The sequence below is a fragment of the Erythrolamprus reginae genome, chromosome Z, assembly GCF_031021105.1.
Source record: "Erythrolamprus reginae isolate rEryReg1 chromosome Z, rEryReg1.hap1, whole genome shotgun sequence".
Taxonomy (NCBI): domain Eukaryota; kingdom Metazoa; phylum Chordata; class Lepidosauria; order Squamata; family Dipsadidae; genus Erythrolamprus; species Erythrolamprus reginae.
In genome coordinates, this window is record NC_091963.1 from 132893835 (window position 1) to 132908881 (window position 15047).

Below are 15047 nucleotides of genomic sequence, written 5' to 3' on the forward strand. Positions count from 1 at the left end.
GTGCGCCACCTCTGTTCCACCAATTAAATGGCAGACATGAAACTTATTTTGTTGCTACAGAGATTTTGTTAGCTTCCCGCGTACGTCATCATCCAGCGCCGTGGGGTTTTTTTGTCGCCTCATTGAAAAAGGCTGGAGCGGCATAGAGATTGAGGTAGGTTTGATGTCGGGGAAAAGTCCATATTTTTAGAAGGTGGCATTTTGCAAACTTGACACCCACCGTACGCTGGGGTTGGGCTCAAAAAGCTTCGCCTCTTTGTAGAAGCGTTAACGGATGCCCCTTTGTGTCTTGTATTAAGCCCTTCTAGTCAGTGCACCAGAATATTTTTTCATTATCTTGTGTGATGGTGGAATTCAAACCAAGCATAATTCATCTTGGTACTCTGAATGGGTTTCAGATTGCATATTCCTTTCCTTTTCCGATTAAGTCAGAGTGATTGTCTGGGAAGTTCAAAATAAATACTCTAAATTGCAAATACTGTACAGTAAACTCGAACGGGTTGGAAGTCATTTCTGTGGGAAGCCCCTCCCCAGAAGAATGAAATATTTTGGGAAATATTTTTAAAAAGGCAGAATATTAATAAAGATAGAGTCCTTTAGGAGTTGGGCGGAATCTCAATCCAAATAAATAAATATTATATTTCCCTAAAAGAGACATGAAGAAACGTATTTTAGAGGTAGAAAGCAGCCCCCCCCCAGTCTTTCTTAATAGCCCAGAGCAGATGCCAGCACTTAAGGAGATAAAGAGCATATTGAAAGAGGAAGACAATTATCTAGGTGGCTCTATTCATAAGCAAAGCACACATTGCAGACAGAAATCCATTCAAGACAGGATATTTTGAAACTCCTTTGCAGCAATGATTATGGATGCGTCACAGACTTTTCTAGATGCACCAACGTGAGCTCCGATGTGATAAATTGAAGAAAGGAGAAAATCTCCCTCAAAACATCATACATTTTTTCTTTCAAGCCCTCTATATCAAAGTGGAAAAAAGTTTACCTGGGGTTTTCCAGCTGCCATTTTGGTGTTTCAGGAAAATAAGATGTTTAGAGCACAATCATTGGAGGAGGGAAAGGCACTATTGAACCAACTGGGTAAAGCGGAACAGAAGGAGGGGAGAGCAGAGCAGTTGGAGAGCCGCAAGGAGCAGAAGGAGGAGAAGATTATTTCAGCGGTCGCAGTACCCCAGACAAGGAGGAAAGACAAAGGGAGGAGCAGCTGAAGGAGTTCACGGGGCAGGTGGAGACCATTAGAAGGGAGCAGAGAAGAACAAGAGCATAGCTGAGAAGAAAGTGAAGTAGTAAAGAGTTGAAACTGATTCTGCTGTCCCCCCTTGGAGATGTTTCTGGAAATTAGTGTTAATTTTTATTCTTGTTGGGGGGAGAAGGGAAAAAAGTAAAAGAAGTAAAGAAAATAAAAGAAGGTATTATTCAAATGGATAAGGAAGGATGGGAGGGGAATTTTTTCTCTAATTATATTAAAAAGTGGGTGTAAGTGGAGCTCAGCAGCGTGGTAACGTAATCAGTAGAAGTGCCTCATGACTGGACAAGGGTTTTTCTTGTCCTCCTCCTTCTTGGTGGGGGGAGCACGAGGGGGGGAGGCACTTGGGGGTGTGACTAGGGTGAGGAAGGGGGAAATAAGTAAACCAAGACCAACACAAGAGGGGGAAAGGGTTATTCTTGTATATTATGAGTGAGTGTACTATAATGGTTTTAAATGTGAATGGTTTGGGATCAGATTTGAAATGTTACAGGATATTGAGGATGGCTAAGCAAAACAAGGTGGTTATTATGATTTTGATAGAAACATAAAAGACAGGGAGGAAGGGATAAATTGGTTAATGATAGAAATTGGAAATGGGTATATGAATCTCAAGGAACGCAAAATAGTAGTATGGCAATTCTTATTCATCAGAAGGTTCTATTTGAAAGGTTGGAGTTCAGAAAGATAGAGAAGGGAGGTGGTTGTTTGTTAAAGTGAAAATTAATCAAAAGAAATTGACACTGGTGGCAATTTATGCCCCAATGGAAAACAAAACAATTTATAATAAATACAAAGAGGAAGTTGGTTAATTTTATGGAGGGCACAATGTTTTTGGCAGGAGATTTCAATATGCAATTAACATGGGATTGGAAACAGTAGGATGTTACATTTAAATAGACTTAATATGGTGGATCTCCATGCAGATATACCAAATAGAGACACTTACTATTCAGCAAGATATCATACATTTAGTTGCATTGACTATATATTAATGAACAGGGTGGGCAATATACAAGTTTAAAAAGTAGATATAGAAAGTATTTGGTTGTTAGATCATGCCCCACTACTGGCAGAATTGGAAATAGGTCAGGAATGTAATCAAAGAATTTGGAGATATAATGCAGTTGTAACTTCTAGTGAACATGATAAAGATAAATTGCAGACAGAGAGTTATGTGAATATTTTAGAATTAATGATGTGGGTGATATTAAACAATCAATTGTTTGGGATGCATGTAAGGCTTATATGAGGGGACAATGTATATGGAAGTAGATATCAGAAAGAGGTGGGTAGAGAAAGGGAAAGGAAGATAAGGGAAATATTTATTTATTTATTTATTATTACTTAGATTTGTATGCCGCCCCTCTCCGAAGACTCAAATAGATTTGATACAAGACCAGCTGAGATTAACTAAGAGTAGGGATTGGAATATTATATTGAAACGATGGTTTATGATGAGATCCAATGGAATAAGATGAGAATGACGATGCAACAAAAAATATTGAGCTGGGGGACAAAATCAATGCAACAGATGGCAAGATATTTGAAGAAGATGAAAGAAAAATCACTTAGCACTGAGAGACCCTAGTGGTTAGATATGGTAAAGAGCAGCTAAAGAAGATAATGAGAAAATATGAGGATTTGTATAAAGAGGAGCAGGTAAATATAGGTGTCCTTAACATTGGGAAAATAGTAAGTGAAGAAGATAAACAAATATTGAATGCAGAAATTACCCAAGATGAAATTGCTAGAGTAATTAAAGGGTTAAAACAAACCAAAGTACCGGGCCCGGGTGGGTTTACAGGATAATTTTATAAAACCTATGTGAATGAACTGTTGCCACATCTGGGGAAACTGTTTAATAATATATTGTTAACTCATGATATCCCGCAGACATGGAAGACTTCAGAGATTGTTACCATCCTGAAGATTGATCGAGATTTAAGAGAGCCTGTGTCCTACCGTCCTATTAGTTTGGCAAATCAAGATTATAAAATATTTATGAAGATATTGGCAAACAGACTCAAAAATATTCTACCAAAAATAATTGAAGAGGATCAATATGGATCTGTGAAGGCTAGGAAGATAAGTGAACCAATTAGAAATGTAATAAATGTGATGCACCATACTACCGTTACTAAAAGGAAATTGGGAATTTTGAAATTAGACGCTTATAAAGCTTTTGATAAAGTTAACCATAGCTATTTATACAAACTATGTAAGGAATTAAATATGGGGTACAAATTTTGTGGAATTATAAAAGAGATTTATAAAGGGAATGAAGCGTATATAAGGGTGAATGGACAAAGAACGCAGAGAATTAAAATACAAAATGGCACCAAGCAAGGATGTCCTTTATCTCCAATGCTATTTGTAATAGCAATAGAGACATTAGCTAATGAGATAGGACAATACTTGGGTAGGATATAAAATAGGAGAATTAGAAATGAAACAACCTATTTGCAGATGAGGCCATTATATTGACCCAGACCCCAATATATGATTAAAGGCATAAGAAATATTTTGCAAGAGTTTAAACAGGAATCGGGATTGTCGGTCAATATGGAAAAATCTGAGATTATGTGTTTAAATACAGGTCCGATAGAGCAGATAGAAATTAGGAAAGAATCAGGGTTGAAGTTAGGATTAAAAAAATTAAATATTTGGGAATTTGGTTATTGAGAAACCCAGCGAAAATCGAGGAGGTGAATTATAGACAAATATGGAGGAAAATGTTGAAACAGATGAGGATCTGGAAAGAGAAAAAGCTAAGGAGAATGGCTAAAATAAGAGCATTAGAAATGATAGTTCCCAAAATGATATACCTGTTTCAGGTATTGCCAGGGGATTTATTAGCATCCAAGTTTAGAGAGTGGGATAAAAAACTTAATTATTGGATTGAAGAAGATAAGAGACCGAGAATAAGGAAAAAGTGGTTAATAGCGAATGAAAAAGAGGGTGGATGAGAAATTCCTTGTTTGGAGTTGTATAAAGAAGCATTTCAAATTGAAAGATTAATGGAGCTACAACTATTGGAAAATAAATGGATGAAATTGGAAAAACAGATAAACTATGGAAATTTGGAAAAAATGGCAGGGGAAAATAGGATTATATAAATCAAAACTGTCATTGTTATATGTAATAAATAGAGATAATGAAATAAATTTAAATAGGGTTATAGGAGAGTTGAAGGGAAGAGGGATAATTAAGATAGAACTGTTATATCAGAAGGATGGGAGGCCAAGTAGAAATTGTATAGAATGGTGGTTGGGTAAGGGAAGATGGCTACAAACAAAAGCAATATGTAAATATCTGAATGAAAGGATTAGAATAAAGAAGCACTATTTAGAGAGAAGATAGAGTTTGAGAAAATAATAAGAGAAAAAAGTGAGGGTACCAAGGCGCAAGCAAGTAATATATATAAGATGTTAGTGCAGTCAGACGGGGATGTGATCCAAGGATTGACTAAATGGTGGCAAAGTGAGATACAAGTAGAGGCGCAAGAGATGAAAAATATAGTGCAGAATATAAGGAAAACTAAGAATACAAGAGTTAGGGAAATGAGAAGGAAAATATTACAAAAGAGGTATTACACATCTTGCATACTTTAAGCAGAATGTTAAGGGTATTTGTTGGCATGGGTGCCAAGATAAAGGAGTGTTTATGCATATGTTTTGGGAATGCCCGGTAGTGCAGAATTTTTGGCAAAAAGTGCAAGAGGATATTACCGTATTTTTCGCTCCATAAGACGCAGTTTTTTTCCTCCCAAAGTAGGAAGAAAAATCAGCCTCGTCTTATGGAGCGAAGATGCAGGCAGGGTGGGGAGGGGAGGCTGCGAACTCCGAAGCGCCATCCCGCCGGCTGGCTGGCTAGCTGCTGCCTGGCCCCCTCCCTCCCGGAGGAGGGTCTCCCTCCTCACCACCAGCGGCGCTCCCCACGCCAGCCAGCCAGCCAAGCCCCGCGCCCGCCGGAACCGGCTCCTCGCTCTCCCCCCCGCCGCCCGCCGCGTTTGCAGGAGGTGGGGAGGGTCGGGCGGCCCGCCAAGGCCAGGAGGGACGCCGCTGCCCCCCTTCCTTCTCTCCGCCCGCCGCTGCGCCGAGAGGAAATGCCGGCAAAGGCTTTTGTCAGCGGAGGCCGGCGAAGGCGATATTCAATGTCGGGGGCGCACGGGCGGTTGGCGCGTTCCCTATCTCCCTGCTAGCCCACTCGGAATATTCAAAATAAGAAAAGCCTTTGCCGGCGAAGGTTTTTCTTATTTTGAATATTCCGAGTGGGCTAGCAGGGAGATAGGGAGCGCCTGCAACCGCCCGTGCGCCCCCGACATTGAATATCACCTTTGCCGCCGGCCCCGCCTCTCCTACAACCCCCCTTGCTGAGAGCTCTCGGCAAAGGTGAGGCGGGCAGGGCGTGCGCGCGTCACCGCTAAGAAGAACGGAGAACGAGAGTGAGTGAGAGCAACAGACAGCAAGATAGTGAGAAAGAGAGAGGGAGAGAAAGGGGGGGGAGAGAAAGAGAGAGGGGGGAGAGAGAGGGAGAGGGAGAAAGAGAGTGGGAGAGGGGGGGAGAGCTAGCAAGAGAGGGAGAGAGAGAAAGAGAGAGGGAAAGGGGGGAGAGAAAGAGAGAGGGAGAGGGGGAGAGATAGCAAGAGAGGGAGAGAGAGAAAGAGAGAGGGAAAGGGGGAGAGAGGGGGGAGAGAAAGAGAGGGAGAGAGAGAGAGGAGATAAAGGAAGAGGAGAGAGAGAAAGGAAGAGAAAGAAAGAAAGAGGGATAGAAAGAGAGAGAGTGAGAGATGCTCAGTGAGCCTTTCTTTGAAGTTGCCTTTCTTTCTTTCTTTCTTTCTTTCTTTCTTTCTTTTTCTCTCTTGCTCTCTTGCTCTTTCATTCTTTTTTCTTTCTCTTGCTTTCTTTCTTTCTCTTTCTTTCTCTCCTTCCTTCCCTCCTTCCATTTCTTTCATTCCCCCTCTCTATTTTTATTTCTCTTTCATTTTCTTTCTCTCTTTCTTGCTTTCTTTCTTGCTCTTTTTCTTTCTCTCTTTTACCTTCCCTTCCTCTATTTCTTCTTTTCTTTCTCCTTCCTACCTTCTTCCCTCCCTCCCTCCCTTCAGTCCTTCCTCTCTTACTCTCCCCTTTCATAAGTTTCCTTGCTTCCTTCCTCTGTTCCTGTTCCTTCCCTCTTTCTTTCTTTCTTTCTTTCTTTCTTTCCTTCCTTCCTTTCCTCCCTCCATTTCTTGCTTTCCTTTTCCTTCCTCCCTTCTTTCCTCCCTCACTCCCTTCTTTCACTCCTTCCTCTCTTCCTCTCCCCTTTTTGGCTCAAAATATTTTTTTTCTATTTTCCTCCTCTAAAATCTAGGTGCGTCTTATCAGCAGGTGCGTCTTATAGAGCGAAAAATACGGTAATAGGATGTTAAATATACGATGGATAATTACTAAGGAAATGGCAGTATTAGTCAAAAGTAATGCGATGGGAGAATTTAGAGAAATAAAACAAGCAGCGATAGAAAGTGCTCAGGCGGTAATAGTCTTGGGTTGGAAGGAGGCGACAAAATGGACAATGCAAAATTGGTACCGGTACATGGTGGACCACATTCAATTTGAGATTATGGATAAAAGGCTGAATTTGGTTAATAAAACTGACTTGCGACAACTGATGGGACGATGGGACAAGGTAACGCGATATATGGCGAGTAGAATCCAAGACCAAGCTACAAGAAACAAATTGGAATCACTTTATAATATGTAAATAGATACTCTGCTCTTCGGTTTAAATGGTTTATACAAGAAACACCCCCGATTTGGTGGAGGAGCATGAATACTTGTCTGGTGGTGGGCACAATTCACAAAACACTTGTTTTATGTTGTGTGAGTCTTACATTGTAAAAAAATCAATAAAAATATTAATAAAAAAAGAAACTCCTTTGCAGCTAAGTTTGATAACTAAAAAAAGCAGAGCAATAGGATTAGAAAGCAGCCCCTCACCCAAGATCCTGCACAGGACGAAAGCCATTAGCCACAATTAAAGTTTATTTATTTGTTTATTCGATTTTTATTCCGCCCTTCTCCTTAGACTCAGGGCGGCTTACAACATGTTAGCAATAGCACTTTTTAACAGAGCCAGCATATTGCCCCCACAATCCAGGTCTTTATTTTACCCACCTCGGAAGGATGGAAGGCTGAGTCAACCTTGAGCCGGTGATGAGATTTGAACCGCTGACCTACAGATCTACAGTCAGTTTCAATGGCCTGCAGTACAGCACTCTACCTGCTGCGCCACTCCGACCTAGCATCCTTTCAGAATACAAGCCCCTTCACTGCAGTCCAAACTTCAAAGTCATAGAAACCTATGAAGAACCATCCACTCATTCAACCATTTGGTCATCTGCTCCAGAACCACAACCCTGATGGTTCTGTTTACCAGTAAACATAATATTTATTTCCAGTCACCCTCCTTGCTATTTCCAGTGTCTTGGAACCAAAGCTGATGGATTTTCCTTCCAACATTTCCTTTTTATATTATCTGGTCTTAATATTTGTTTTAAACTTACAGGTAACTCTTGACTTGGGACCAGAATCTCTGTTGCTAGTGGCACCTAATTTTACCTTTTTTTGCCTTCATTGTTAAGCAAATTACTATAGTTAAGTGAATCACAAGGTAATTAAGCAAATCCAGCTTTCCCATTGACTTTGCTTATCAGAACCTGGCCAGGAAGCTTGCAGATGATAAACATATGACCTCAGGTGGCTGTAACCATGGGAAATATATACCAGTTGCCAAGCAACCATATTTTGATAATGTGATTTGGGGATGCTGGGAGAAATATAAATGCAAGGCCTGGTTGTAATTCACTTTTTTCAATGTTGTTGTAACTTCAGATTGTCACTCAACGAATGGTTGTAAGTCAAATACTACTTATAGTAACCAAAGGGGAAATGGGCAAACTTGTATGATAAAAAACCAAAAAACATTTAATTGAATATGACTTATTTTCACAAATTCCTACAGAATTATTATATACTCTAAATAAGTCAGTAAAGTTTACTATAAATCACCTGTATCCTCCTATTTTAAATGTTGGATGAAAAGGGGATTTACTTCTTTAGGACCCGGATTGTGGGGGCAATATGCTGACTCTGTTAAAAAGTGCCATTGCTAACATGTTGTAAGTCGCCCTGAGTCTAAGGAAAAGGGTGGCATTAAAAAAATCGAATAAATAAATACATCTTTTCTTTTTCTTTTCTTCTATTTCTCCTTCCCCAACAACAACACTGTATGGTAGGTTATGTTAGGCTGACAGAGAGTAACTAGTTCCGAAATTTGGAAAGATGTAATGCTTTTCTAGTGAATTTATAATTTATTTTACTGTGATCAAGTTGATATAGTTAGTTTATACTTATTGCTTTCTCTTTAAAAAATTTAACAGTCATGGCTGCTGTGAGTTTTGAAGAATTTTCAGTGCCTCCTGGCTCAGAGCTGGCATTGCCTCCTCTTTTTGGTGGAAATATCCTAGAAAGTGAGTTAGAAACTGAAGTGGAATTTGCTGATGGGGGGATTCCAGATGACGAGGAAGAGGAAGATATGTTGCGGCAACAGGAGATGGCTCGACGCAAGTGTCAAGTGCTTGCCCGACGATGCAAGGAGTTAGAACAGGTACAGATTGCAGTGAATATGTTTTTCCTGTTTACTAAAAATGTTTCTGTGAAATAAGATACGACTTGAGAGAGAGGATTCAAGAGATCTCTTATTGCAAAGGCTGAATGATGGATGAAGATTTGAATCTAGGTCTTTTGCCATCAGTTTAACATGATGTTTACAATAGTGTAATATGTATTTAGGAAAAAGGACCATATGGACACTAGTTAGAGCAACAATGAAAAATGTAAGCGACACAACTGTTAAGTGAAGACTGAGGTGGGAGAGGAGGGAAATTGTTGAGTAAATGAAAAAAGATGCCCAGCTAATATTGACCCCCATTATAGGTAAATGAGAGAATGTTGAACCGGCTCCATCAGGTCCAAAGAATAACACTGCGTCTCAAACAGGAAAGGAGGTGAGTCAGAAGATACAGTAAGTGCACAGTGTGTTAAATATATTCCACTTTGTATAGTACTACAATAAAAAAAAACTACCTGCATTTGGATTCATAGGATATTTAGTTTAGGATGGGGAACCTATGTTTCTCCAGAGTTTGGTGAGCTGCCCTTCCCACGATTGTCAACATTAACCTATACTGGCTGGGTCTTCTGGGAGTTGTATGTCATCAAGGCTTAAGGATAACATTACCTCTGAATCAAGAAGCTGCATGTTTATACCAACTTCTTTTAACTTCTTTCATCTAAAACTATTTCTATCCCATTTTTCATTTTGTGAGGTAAGAGTTATGGTTAGGAAAGAACACAGTTATACAAAAGTATTAGTTTAAAAGAATGTCTTTCTGCTTCCCCCGAGGTTTCTCATGAGAGTTTTGGATTCCTATGGTGATGATTACAGACAAGGCCACCTTGATATTGCCTTGGAGGTAAGAAAGAATTTTCGATAAGGCTGGGTTTACATATTGCTCTCATAATTAAGTTTGTTGGTTTGTTTGTTTGTTTGGATGTTGTATGAATTCGTACCTACTATTTCTAAATGATGGTCGAAGCCAGAGGTGAGCTGCTAAGGTGGAATGGTGATGTGTGCTTGCCTCCCTGGCTGTGAGTGCTAGTGGAGTCCAGTGCAATTCTACTACTGCACCTGCCATTCCAAAATAGGGTTAGCTCAGGGGCGGGTTCCTCTTACCACCTTACCTGTGCGCTGCATGTGCAACGCAATGTTGCACACACCCAACCCCTCTGCTCAATTTTGCTTCCACGCATGTGCAGAAGAACAATTTTCCTTTTACGCATGCTCAAAGAGCAAAAAAACACCACAAATTAGGGGGGGAAAGATTGCACTACACGTGGACTGGCACTACACATGGATTGGCAAAGACAGAACCGGAACCATAGTGTGCAAATTGCACAACCGGTGGACCAAACCGGTGGGAGCCCATCTCCACGTTAGCTGCTACAGAGAATGCCCACCTTGGATCTCCTCTAGCTGTGTCTCCTGAGACTTTTAAACATGTTGCTTGTTATTTGGAGAAAAATAGGCAAAACCTATTAGGAAAGATGAGGGGGAAAAAAAGATTTGGAGGTGATTGTCTCCCCTCCTTGCTTTTCATGAGAATCAGATTTGATTCCTTGTTATAGTTTACATTCCCTTTTAATTGTCCTCCTCCATCCGTCCACGCTTCCATCTTTCCAAAAGAGCTGAAAGGCCAGGCTTTGCTGGGATCGAAAGGGGGACGTTCCACACTGGAGGCGGCTGCTGGATTGATTGATTCCCCCTTCTGTGCTCTCTCTTTCTTTCTTTTTTGGTAATCACGTTGTGTTCTCATTGTGTTCTTCTTCATTGTTCTTTTTTATTCTTTACGCTCTTTCCATTTCTTCCTTTTCATTATTGTAAGCTGCCTGGAGTAGCCCCAAAGTAAAGTCGGCATCAAATAAATTTAACGAATAATAAATTTGTTCCCCTCAATACGTAACATTCCAGAATTGCCCCTTTTCTGCACTTGATTTCTGCAAAAATAGAAGAGTTTGATAACCAAATGTCATGAAGCTGTAAGTGCTTTTCTATCCCCTCAAATTGGATAGAAAAACAAGGCCAAGTCTCTTCCACCCCCTTCCATATATTGCAGATACCACATGGCTACCTACTGGGGGCAAATATTAAAGTGGGAGAATTCTAATTGCATCGCTTTCAATAGGATGAAGGACTCCAGAGTGCAAATGTTGCAACTCCCGGCAATGCAGGGAATGAGCCTGGTGAGAAGGAAACCTCCAGGTGCCCGCCTGCCCAAGAGTCAGAGAGACGCTCCCCTAGCGAAGGCCCTGTCAGCAAGAAGCGGCGACGTCATCTGCGTGAGGAGAAGGAAGGGAGGATACGTCGAGCAGCCCCAACATTGCTGCCCATGGAGGAATTTCCCGTGCAGGTACTGGAAAGATTTTCTGCAATGTAAATCGGTCCCCTGCCTATCTCCCACCCACCCACCACCTGCCCTTTGAGTCACTGTATTGCATTGCAGTGTTCGGAAACTTCAGATCGTGCAGAATGCAGCTGCGAGAGCAATCATGGGCTTTCCCAAATATGCCCATGTTACACCAACACTCCGCAGTCTGCATTGGTTGCCGATCAGTTTCCGGTCACAATTCAAAGTATTGGTCATGACCTATAAAGGCCTTCATGGCACTGGACCAGGATATCTGCGAGACCGCCTTCTGCCGCACGAATCCCAGCGGCCGGTTAGGTCCCACAGAGTTGGTCTTCTCCGGGTCCCGTCAACTAAACAATGTCGTCTGGTGGGACCCAGGGGAAGAGCCTTCTCTGTGGCGGCTCTGACCCTCTGGAATCAGCTCCCTCCAGAGATTAGGGCTGCCCCCACCCTCCTTGCCTTTCGTAAACTCCTTAAAACCCACCTCTGTCGTCAAGCGTGGGGGAACTGAGACATCTCCCCTACCTATGTAGTTTTGTGCATGATATAACTGTACATATGCTTTTTATATAATGGGGTTTCTTGCTTTTAGACTTTCTAAATGTAAAACTGTTATTTTAGACTCTAATTATTAGATTATCAGTATATATTGTTTTTATCACTGTTGTGAGCCGCCCCGAGTCTACGGAGAGGGGCGGCATACAAATCTAATAAATAATAATAAAAATAATAATAATAATTGCCCGCTGCCTGTGCTGCCCCCACCACTCTGCGCTCCCCACTATCCCCACCCGACCTTCGCCATCTTCTTCCTGCTGCTATCAAGATATGCCTGGCCAAGGCGGCTGCTGACCTGTTGTGAGGCCTCCGCACAGCCTTCTCAGGCCTTGTGCAGCTACAGCTGCCTCGGGAACAGCCAGGTTTGACACACCCAGCCAGTGGGAGGAAGAAGATGGCAAAGGTCACTTGGGATGGCAGACTTTAAGACAGCCAAAAAGGTGGAGATGTGGAATGGGAGATAGATTGGGGTGTGTGTATGAGGAGCTGAAGCAGAGTCAAGCATAACAGGGCAGAGGCAGCATGAGTTCGGGCCTATTGAGCATAACCCAGACTACTGGAGCTGCCACTAGTATGTAGTGTGGTTGTCTGATGTGTTGCCTAACGACTCCTTTATTTATTGATGGAAATTGGGACTATCTATGCTGATATATTGTAGGCTACAATAACAGAATTTTGAAAACTGACAGTGTTTCTTCCCCTTCCCTCTCTTTTACCAAAGAGAATCAAGGTGGGACAATGTTTAGTTTCTTTCTAACACTTGTTTTTCTAGGCCAGGGGTAGACAAAGTTGGCTCTTCCATGACATGTGGACTCAACTCCCAGAATTCCTGAGCTAGCATGATTGGCTCAGGAATTCTGGGAGTTGAAGTCCACAAGTCATAGAAGAGCCAACTTTGGCCACCCCTGTTCTAGGCTAACTTCACCTTTTAAATAACGGTTACCATATATTTTCTCCAAGATAGCAATAGCACTTATATACCGCTTCATAGTGCTTTACAGTCCTCTCTAGGTGGTTTTACAGAGTCAGTATATTGCTGCTAACAATTTGGCTCCTCATTTTACCTATCTTAGAAGGATGGAAGGCTGAGTCAACCTTGTGCCTGTTGAGATTCAGTCTGCCAAACTACTGGCAGCTGGGGATCAGCAGAAGTAGCCTGCAATACTGCACTCTAACCAGATTGTGTCTGTACTCCAGTCCATCAAATAAGCATATATGCTTACTCAGAAATCTCAGGAGTGAACGTTATCTAACACAAGTTTAGATTAGAATATGCTTTTTACGCCTTCCACCATTTAGGGATAGTGAGGAAGTTAGACAGACAGACATTTTCTCACATCCCAGAAAGTGAAAAACAATTGCATTTCAATTTTTTTGCATTAGCAAACCTGGCCAAAATTAAAAAACTATCCTACTTGTTTTGAGTTGTAGGTGAGGGAAATCAAAATCTAGAGCTGATTGATATCTTTATTGGGAACAATTAAAATTATGCAAAAATACAACATGTCAACTTACATGAATATATACAACCTGTCTGGCATCTTTTCACTGCAGAATTAATGACTCCTGCACAATTAATAATAATAATTTTTGGGTTTTGTGGCTGCAGATAAAATCCGAAGAAGATTTCCAGTGTGAACAGGATGATGTTCTTGGCTCTGCTTGGCAGCAATCCAGTCCCCAGGACAAGTTACTCCATTACTCCAAGTTTCCCAGTCCTGATGCCTGCTCTGATTTTGACTGAGGCTGGCCACTCATCTAGGGAAAGCATATATCCCATGTGGCAGCTAGGCTGGCCATCTGGCTGCCTGAGAAGATGAAAATTCCTTGCAGGCATCTTCTTTACTTAGATATCAACCAGTTTCTAAGGAACATCAGGACATCAACTCCATCTGACTCCTCAATTCTAATCCATTGGAAGATTATCTGAACTGCTGGAAGTGGTAGAAGAAATGGCGACAGAGTTTAATCAAGGAACACAAATACGAATATTCAATGGATTAGCTTGAGTCCCTGAGCTGAGTCCACAATTAACTCAACTTATGTCCATAAACTTTGAGTGGGACCATAAATTTTGAGCAGAAATATTTCAAGATTGAGGAAATATCATGTTCAGCCTTTCCACATTTGCCCTTCTAGTAGGAAAGGGGTGGTTCTTGTGCTATAGAAAATGCACAGAAAACAGCCATTGCTGTGTTCTACCATTGTTTTCTGTGATTTCCTTGGTTGGAAAAACCACATGTTGAGGGAAGGTGGAGTTATTTTAATCTTTCTTCAAGGTTTTTAGCTGTGTCTTGGTCTATGGTATCATGAGATCCAGAGTGATTAAAAGGCCAATTTTAGGAGTTCTTTTAATCTTTCTTCAAGGTTTTTAGCTGTGTCTTGGTCTATGGTAGCCAGAGTGATTAAAAGGCCAATTTTAGTCTGAATGAAAGGAAATAATTTCTGTGCTATTGACTTGGGTATTTATGCAAATTGTTTTATGTGTCAGTTTCATATCTTTGCCAGTCCAGAAGAGAGCAAGAGCTATTACTCTTGTCCTGTCATTTCCTCCTCAAGAAAACATCCAAAGTGTTCCAAGACTTTCTTGCTAATCATAAGGACAAGGAACCCCCCACCCCCCAATACCCTCAAGTTAGTAATGATAATATTTTAACAACCCACGCTTGTGATCTAATTGCATTTTTTTAAATTTTGAAGAGTTGCAGAAATACAATGAGCAACCTTCAAGATTACGGCTTCTACTTTCTGGCTAGATTTGAATGAGGTATTAAACCAATCAAATTCAACCGTGTGTCTACTTTCATTTACAGCGCGTCTTATGGCATGTCTCCTTTAACCCAGATCTAAACCAAGGTATAAAGGAGCCACTTTAGTGTAGTGATTGAGACAACAGGCTAGAAATCAGGAGGCCATAAGGTCGAGTCCTGCCCTAGGCACCAAGTCCGTGGGGTGACATTGGCCATTCACTAATCTCTTCTCAAAAATATTGCTAAGAAAAGTTCACGTCTTGTCCAGGCAATCACCCAGAGTCCAGGCTGATGCAAAGGTGTGTAGATGCATATGTATATACAAGGAAGGAGGCTATGCTAACCTGGAATCCTCAGCTTGCAGAAGTCAGAATTAAAGTAGCTAACTTAACCGCAGTTCTTTCCTAATATTTTTCTAATTATTTAAGAGGGTAAAGACTATGGTTGTAGCAATGCAGTATGACAAAGT

General features: G+C 41.2%; 1 protein-coding gene across 1 annotated transcript; it reads left to right on the forward strand.

Annotated features, from left to right (window-relative positions):
- The first annotated feature begins 27 nt into the window (after window positions 1-27).
- Window positions 28-14617, forward strand: TFPT (TCF3 fusion partner). The gene is made up of 6 exons (XM_070727547.1): window positions 28-154; window positions 8682-8908; window positions 9238-9308; window positions 9707-9776; window positions 11046-11270; window positions 13438-14617. The coding sequence occupies exons 2-6, from the start codon at window positions 8684-8686 to the stop codon at window positions 13570-13572; spliced, it is 726 nt and encodes a 241-aa protein (XP_070583648.1). The 5' UTR covers window positions 28-154; window positions 8682-8683; the 3' UTR covers window positions 13573-14617.
- Window positions 14618-15047: the final 430 nt, after the last annotated feature.

Bases quoted from the DNA above. Each gene is read 5' to 3' on its own strand.
- TFPT (XM_070727547.1), top strand. From the start codon at position 8,684: ATGGCTGCTGTGAGTTTTGAAGAATTTTCAGTGCCTCCTGGCTCAGAG. The intron at 8,909-9,237 runs GTACAGATTGCA...CCCCCATTATAG, and splicing joins GATGCAAGGAGTTAGAACAG to GTAAATGAGAGAATGTTGAA. The intron at 11,271-13,437 runs GTACTGGAAAGA...TTGTGGCTGCAG, and splicing joins TGGAGGAATTTCCCGTGCAG to ATAAAATCCGAAGAAGATTT.